Source organism: Lepisosteus oculatus, chromosome 2 (genome assembly GCF_040954835.1).
Source record: "Lepisosteus oculatus isolate fLepOcu1 chromosome 2, fLepOcu1.hap2, whole genome shotgun sequence".
Classification (NCBI taxonomy): domain Eukaryota; kingdom Metazoa; phylum Chordata; class Actinopteri; order Semionotiformes; family Lepisosteidae; genus Lepisosteus; species Lepisosteus oculatus.
The window spans coordinates 59,948,055-59,956,664 of record NC_090697.1 but is presented as its reverse complement, the minus strand read 5'-3'; the positions used below and the strand labels follow the sequence as shown (position 1 = coordinate 59,956,664).

At 35.0% G+C, this 8,610-nt stretch overlaps 1 protein-coding gene across 1 annotated transcript; it reads left to right on the top strand.

Annotated features, from left to right (window-relative positions):
- The first annotated feature begins 3,461 nt into the window (after positions 1-3,461).
- il17a/f3 (interleukin 17a/f3) lies at positions 3,462-6,852 on the top strand. The gene is made up of 3 exons (XM_015344476.2): positions 3,462-3,549; positions 4,444-4,640; positions 5,635-6,852. Exons 1-3 carry the CDS (start codon positions 3,517-3,519, stop codon positions 5,864-5,866), a joined length of 462 nt encoding a protein of 153 aa, XP_015199962.1. The 5' UTR covers positions 3,462-3,516; the 3' UTR covers positions 5,867-6,852.
- The last annotated feature ends 1,758 nt before the right edge of the window (positions 6,853-8,610 follow it).

Genomic DNA, 8,610 nt, shown 5'->3' with positions numbered 1-8,610 from the left:
TATTTCCATATATTTATTTCTAAGACTGTATTTAAAATATGAGCAGTCAGTCAACATGGCCAATGTAGATATACAGTAGATACACAGGCAATAGAAAATTAGAATACTAGGGAAACGGGATAGTGCAGACAATTGCATATTGCATGTTGACTAAGGAAGACGAAAGAGATATAAAATAAAATCCAGAATTTTGAAGTCTGAATTAATAGTCTGCCTGATCCTGCGGATCCTTTTACGATTACTGATGCTACTACAGTACTTGGTACAATATGATTTAACAATTTCCATGATTTCAGGGCAGCATGCTGAATGTTTGAGCATATGGAAAAAAGCTCAGTAAACCCCCCCCTCACACCATGAACATGGAAACATCAAGAGTAGCGTCAATGCGGAAGTCTTTGAGTTCAGTTTGTGGTGACTGTTTTTTCGTTAAAATTAGGTCAGAGAATGAATCATAAGGGTCCATTAAAAAGTAGCTATAGAACCAAGGAGGATGGAGGTATGTTCTGTCAATCACAATCTCAGTTTCTTTACTGCAGTGCCAACCTTTACCAACCATTCACACTTGTGTTTTAACAATACAGTACATCTGCCGTAAACTCTGAATAATCTAATAATATTGTGTTTTAGTGTAGTTGGGGGTGTGCAGGCACAACAATAAAGGCAGTGTGGCTTTAACTCAGAAAAACAATTGTGAGATACATACGTCTGAGAACAGAAGTCCTCACCTGAGACATTTGCTTTTAAATGGATGTTTGATCATGAATGACTACATCCATCCCTCAAATACTTTTATTTGTGTTTGTGAGGAAACCTCAGGCATCAGTTCTTCTGCTTGTTAAAATTAAATTTATCGTCATACTGCGATAACAAGCTTCCCCATCATGAATTAGTAGAAATATTGATGTCTATTTTGATGAATGGAAATTGGCTACACAGCAGGATTATAGTTTTGGCTTGGCAGTGCCCAGAGTAAAAATTAAACAGACTGTGATAGAGCTTATTCCAAAAAGTCAATTTCACACAATGAACTTTTTTGATTTGGGTTGTGACAGTTTAATAAGTGGCAAATTATATTCAGATTAATTTGAATCTGACTTAATTCATATAAACGTGCTTTAAATGCACAGACTCCACACATATATTGACTTTTGTTTTTCTGCATTTTTATAAAATTAGTGTTTTGATGAACTAATCAAAAAAATGGTGAACACTTTATAGCCTTTGTCCAGAGCATCTTAAACTACTGCCATTCCAATCTATTACAGGAGCATTGTTAGAGTTATGTTCTTTGACTTCTCCAGTGCCTTTAACACCATCCATCCACCTTTACTGAGAGATAAGCTAAGGGCGGCGCAGGTGGACACTCCCCTGGTGTCCTTGATTATAGACTATCTGACCTGCAGGCCACAGTATGTACGGCTACAGAGCTGTGTGTCCGAAAAGGTTGTTAGCAGTGCTGGGGCTCCACAGGGGACTGTCCTTGCTCCATTCCCGTTCACCTTTTACACCTCTGACTTCAGGTGCAACTCTGAGACATGTCATCTGCAGAAGTTTTCGGATGACTCTGCAATTGTGGGGTGTATTAGAGAGGGGAGGGAGGAGTAATATAGGAGCTTGATTACCAACTTTGTGGAGTGGTGTCATCTTAACCATCTCCAGTTTAACACCAGCAAGACTAAAGAAATGATCTTGGACTTTCGAAGGAATAAGTCTCCGCTGAACCCTGTTTCCATCCAGGGTGAGGACATAGAGGGTGTACAGTCCTAAAAGTACTTAGGGGTACACCTGGATGATAAGCTGGAGTGGTCTGGTAACACTGACGCCCTGTACAAGAAAGGTCAGAGCCAACTCTATTTTCTGAGGAGGCTCAAGTCCTTTGGTGTATGTGGAACACTGCTACACATTTTTTATGAATCAGTGGTGGCGGTGACCATCTTCTACGCTGTTGTGTGCTAGGGCAGCAGCATCATGACAAAAGATGCAAATAGGCTCAATAAACTTATCAAGAAGGCTGGCTCTGTGTTGGGGATGAGCCTTGACCCCATGGAGGTGGTGGCTGAGAGGAGAATGCTGACCAAGGTCACAGCCATAATGAACAACGCCTCTCATCCTCTTCATGGGACTGTTACTGCGCAGCGGAGCATTTTTAGCAACAGACTCCTCAAGCTACGGTGTTCAAGGGAACATTTCTGCAGGTCTTTCCTCCCGGCGGCTGTCAGGGTGTATAACGCTGCCCTAGGCTAGGACTGTTAGCCCTTCATTTGCTCATCTATGGACAGCATGTTTACTCCACTGTACTTTTTGGACAATCAGTCTGTATAAACCTATGCACATTTTGCACATATTTTATTGTTTTTACAGTGACTATGATCATCACACTTTGCAAACACCTATTCATTTATTTATATTTATTTATTTTGTTTTCTTTTGGTTTATAACTATTCTGATGTCTGTTTTTGCTTGTCTTGGGTTGGACTGCTGTAACACATCAATTTCGCTACAGGATTAATAAAGTCTTATCTATCTATCTCTATCTACAGTGCAAAACTTTAGTGCAACCAATTATTTAATTGAGAATTAGAAGGATAAATCAACAACTGATCTGCTGGTTGATTCCACCAAAGTATTTCACTGGAGTAAGTTAAAATAAGTGGGTCTCTAACTTCATTATATACTTTAAATTAACAGAACTATAGTGTTGTCTTGCCAGTGTAAGTGAAAGAGACAACACACCATTCCAGGTGCATTAGTTTTTTAAGTTCCCCTTAGACCCCAATAATTCTAACATATCCGTCTTTATTCACCATCTATAGGAAGCCCTGATCCCTTTTAAGGATTTGGTATATTTTTTGTTCATAGAACATTATTTGTATATGGCTTGGTTGGATAAATGTATCTAAATAGTTTAAAAAAAAACTGGAGTGGAATAGAAGATTTTAGGCTATGGTTAAGTAGTTTAAGAAATCCTAGATCGCTATGTATGAGTGTATTCATATACAATCATTTTGTGCAAAAACTGAACAAGTACATAATTAAAACTACATATAACGATTGCAAACCTGTCAATTATACATGAAAGTTGAAATAGGAAAACATCTTCAGGATGTTTAGGAGAAACACCTAAGTACATCAAAATTATAGCAAACTGTGTATTAAATAAGAAATACTGACCTGAAGGATTATCTTAAAAATGTTTTTCAACACCTTTGTCCTGATTGGTAATGAACATAAAGATGCCTAAATCAAGCCATAGTGTCAATGCATTTTTAGAAAAGTGATTTACCAGGAACATTTGGGAGATATATTGAGGGAAAAAACATGGTGGTCTACATTTGTTTTCCTCTTCCTAATCTACATAATATTCTTCTCTCATTGATTATTACATCACTAAGGCAGGGGAAAGCACAGCCTCCACCAACGCAGGAAGAGTACTGTATATAAACCTTGTAAAGATGAACGCACCATACAAGAAATTTAGAATCCTTGCACCTTGCAGAGAATCCATCTTAGAAGATGTCTTCAGCACTGAAAAATCAAACCATAATGGTAAGTTGAGTTACAGCTACTGTACCTGTTTTCAAAAATAAGTGTGTTGTCTTTCAATGGTGAGCTACTTCATGTTAAACTAGGTCACGTCAAGCACAGGATGGACGGAAGACAACTGAGAAAACCATCTGCAGGGTCTGTTTTACATGCTCAATGCTTATGTTACAGGAATGATTGTTTTAAGCAGTAATGCAAAGGCTTTTACCTACACAATGTGTAGGTTTTCTGATGCAAGCATTCTACGAAGAGAAGCTAGTGCTAGGTTTCTCTATGAGTGTAGATTAAAAGTGTATGGCCTGGATTTCTACATCAAAGTTTTATTTTACTCACATTAGGACTTATGGAGGTACATTAAAAAAAAACTTTAAAGTTGATTTGCCTCTGAGGTAATACTGCTTTTAGAGTTCTGCGATTTATTTTTCTAGCAGTGATATTGTAGATGACTTGAAAATGAAAGGCTTATGCATATTACGTTTAATGAAAAACAAAACATCTTTGGTTTCCTCAACAATGCATAACTATGTGAAATGAAATTGTCAGATGGAGTAATTGTATATTGAAAGGTATAAAAAAAAAAAACATCTGCTTATTTCTTTACAACTTGCACATTGACACAGTTACTCATTATGGATGCTGTTACTTTTACTATGCTCTTACTATGAATGCTGAACCTTGAGGAGTTTAATAAATAACTAATAAGAAGAATTTATTATATTATTATAATTATAGTAGCCTTCATTCAATATACTTTTCTATATAAAAAGCAGTTAAAATAATTAAAAGGCATTTATATCAATTTCCCAAGAAAGCCGCCTTCCATCACTACACAACAATTATAAGTCATTTTGTGCTTATCTTATCATCTTTCATGTTTTGGGCTTTTTCTATTTTCAGCCTGTGCTGTCTGTATTGAGCATAGTGCTTTTGATAATGGGAGTCAATGGGGCGCCTAGGGTGAAAGAAAGTAGAGGAGGCTGCGAGTCTAGAGATGCTCGAAAATTCACTCAAGTATACATGGACTTCACCCACCACTCAAGGAGAAATACCTTCCATGATGTGGCTCAGCGTTCTCTTTCTCCATGGAAATACACGTAAGTCGCTTAAAAGAAAATGGGGACATACAGTACTGTATAGCAAACTTTAAAAATGTTTTTTGATTGGTCTGCTTTACAATATCTTTCCATAGTAATTTGTAAATCTTAAGAGAAGGAACTTAATTAAACAAAATAAACATGATTACCTGAAACTGCTGTATCTGTTGCAGTGTTAAGTGTATTATCCTTACAGTTTTTATCATGTTTATTTCATCTTTATCATTTTTATTCCTGCACACTAAGTGGATCGCAATTATATATATTAAGGCTAAGACTAAATTGAAAAGTTTTGCAAAGGACTGTTTTTTACTAAAATGTGATGTAAAATTAAACTTTATAATATATTTATATTATATAAACCTTTTGACAATTTATGACTTGTATTGCCCTTTTAGTTTGAAAATGGGCTATTACCTTACGCACATTCACATTTTTAATTAACATATAACAATAGATTTAAAAAAGAAACCTATATAATTACATACATACTTACCAGTGTATGACTAACATTCTTCAGAAAGTATTTTTATATGTGAGATTACTTTTAAAATATTTTAAACTAAAATAATTTAACATCTCAATGCTATATGAACATCTGAATATTTTTTTCAGCTTTTGATTTTGTGTTTTCTTAACAACTGGTCATTCTTTGAGAAAAATGGCAATTAACAGGGATTAATTTTAATGTGTAGAAATACCCATAGAACAAGACAAGCTGGCAACACATTTAATAAATAATTGTAGAATCAAAGTCTAAACAGTCTCTTAAAGCCCTCTTGAAGACAACATGAATTATAAAATGCCAAGGGAAGTCTGTATATAAGTTGCTTTATACAGATTCAATAATTAAATATCTCTAGTCATCTATAATAAATATATCATTGCTATGATAGTCCTATGATTTTGAATCTGAAGTTTTCAAGTTTCACCAGAGTTTATATTGAATAAACACCTATAGGACCCATTCTTACGTGATCTTTGTTTGTGACAGTCAGAAACCTGCTGACCCAGACCAATACCCTGAGACAATCCCGGAGGCTGTGTGCCTGCACCAGGGCTGTGTAGATGAAGATGGGCAGGTGGATATGGGGCTCAACTCTGTTCCCATCCTCCATGACACCTTTGTCCTGAAGAAAGTGAAGGATAAGTGTGGTATCTTCTTCCGACTTGAAAAAAAGACCATCACTGTTGGCTGTACCTGTGTCAGGCCCATGATTGTGTAGTTGCAGGTGCTGATTCTTTACAAGTGTTCTCATACGATTTCAGCGATATGTGCAACTTAACTTAATTAAGGCAGGTTTGGTGGGAAGACTTTGAGAATAGCAGTAGCAGTCGTTGAACTAACAGGGACAATGTGAAAGATTAATAGTAAAGTGAAGAGGCTAGATAAGGACCAATGAGGTTGAAAGGATCACAGTGAGAGTTGTAATTAATATACCAAACTGCAGCAATAATTATCTTGCATTATTCAACCAGGCATAAACATTTCCATTCATTAACTACAAATAAATTCAACATACAGTAAAAGCAGTTTTACAATACAAAGCTAAGTTGATTTCCAGTAACTAACAAATATCAATATGATGAAATCTGTTAAATCTAGGTGTGTGTGTAAATGATTTGGGTCTGGCTATTATTAAAATCTAGGAGTTTAAATGTACACCCATACCTTGTTAAATGCAAGACAAATCAAAATTGTAATGTGTGAAAAAATATTTTGTTTAACTCTATATTGATTTTATGACAATTATTTTTAATTCATCTAGTTATTTAATTAGTTATCTTAAACACATTAACGCTATGTAAGAAAGCAATTTAAAAAAAAGGGTCCTCACTACAGTATTTCCAGTGGACATTGATAGCTATTCATCCTGTAAACTCATAAATCAATGCCTGCTCAACATTGCAACTACTGTTTCATTTAATTTTAAGCCTACCTACAGTATACTTGTGTTTGCAGGAATCCAGATGAAGTATGTTAGTCGGAGTGATAATTTTCAGATTGAAAGCTCTCTTCACTGAGTTCTGTGACTCACTGTCGCGATGCCCTATTTAATTGCCTATGTCTTATTTTTGTATTTTCCACAGTTATATATTTATTTATGTATTTATTAACCTTTGAAAATCTCTTATATATGAAATTATTATTAAGTTATATAAGTTATGGAAAAGTTTGTGTATTTATTTCAATAAAGATGAATGGATTTTATTTAATACATTACACTGGATGAATTCTTTCTCTGTGCATTTCAAACACCAGTAAATAACAGTTATCTGTTGTGCTGATTTCAAAAATACAAAGCTGAACATAGCTAATAAACCATGTTACAAACCTTATTCAAAGATGATTCCTGTGGAGTTTCTAAACCTTAGTGTTACTTATTTCATCACAAAAATCTTAAATATTCTTTAATTGTTTCAGCAGGAGTGATACATTTTGAGCAAACTTGAGTCTTAGAATAACAGAAACTATTCAGTTTTAATGTAGGAAAAATAACATCATAACAATAGTTTTTTGCATATAAATAGTATCATGTTAAAACCTTAATTGCAGGATAGAACTGCACGTCTGTGTGTATATTCATGCCCTTATCCTGACAGTCTTTAGCTGACTGAGATACATTTTTCTCTAACATTAGTCAGCTCCATACATTTTCCCGTCAACCCATTGATCTAATTCATCAGTGTAACTAAAATTGTATTTTAGATTGCTGACGCAGCTATGCTATGCTATGCTACCCACCTGAACTATTTAATAAAGATGTGTTATCTACACATTTAATTCTTTAAATACTTGCTTTGTGAAGTTTTGTGTTTCTGGAGAGATCTGGACACCAGAACCAAATAATAATATTAATTTCTGTATTATGTCAGAATGGCTCTTAAAACTGTATTAGAGTTGGTTGAGAGATACCAAATTTTTGGCACAAAAAAGTATATTATCTGCTGTGCTTTCTTTGTGGTACTGATTATATTAATTTTCCCATTTAAGGGTATTAGAGATCATAATTACCAAAAACCAAAAGGACACCACCACAATCACACCCACATAATTGATTATCAAGGAGAGAAGTTTTGGAGAAATTGTTTCCAGAAATTAACTACCATGTCCAACAGTTTAAGGATATTAAGCTTTAGGGGGTTGTTAGCACACCATTATACCAACCTACTCACCTCCCACCTGCACATGGTCATCATCATTAGTGATGAGACCTACAAGAGTGATATTACCCCAAATTTAATTGGTTTGACGAACGAGTCTTTGAAAGTGCAGTTGTTGGTGTACATGGAATACAGTAATGGAGAAAACACATATCCTTGAGGTACACCAATATTCACACACAGACAGCCTGACAAATAAGAACCTAACAACACCTATTGCCTTCTATCTGTGAGAAAGATGAATATCTTGCAGTCGGAAGTGGATCATTCACCTGTTACAATGTATTGTAAGGGACTTTTGGAATGATAGTATTAAATGCAGAGCTAAAATCTATCAAAAAGGCTTCCTGCATACTTGCTTCAGGATTCTAGATGTTACAAGAATTATAATGAACAGAGACTGACTGACTAGTATTTGATGTGGATTATTCTTTATTCAGATCTTATAGTTTACAAAGATAACCTTCCTACACAAACTTACTTTATTCTTTTAATTGCTTTAATTAGACATCACAGCTGTGCCACCCTGTGTCACAGAAAATGATATCCTCTAATACCACACTTGAGTATTATATACATTGTACATTGTAGCATCCACAGACAAGGTAAAAGCCCATAAAGAAACACAAGCTTTCAGCTGCAAAAAAACATAGGTCACAATAATCAGTAGGTAGCATTCTTCACATCTTTGAATAAAGCCAATTCAAAGGTGTGGATAATTCTTCACACTAAAGAAGACTCCACAGCCGAAATGTTGTGTTTCTTTTCTTCTTTTTTTTAGCATGGAATAAACCTTTTCCTGTTC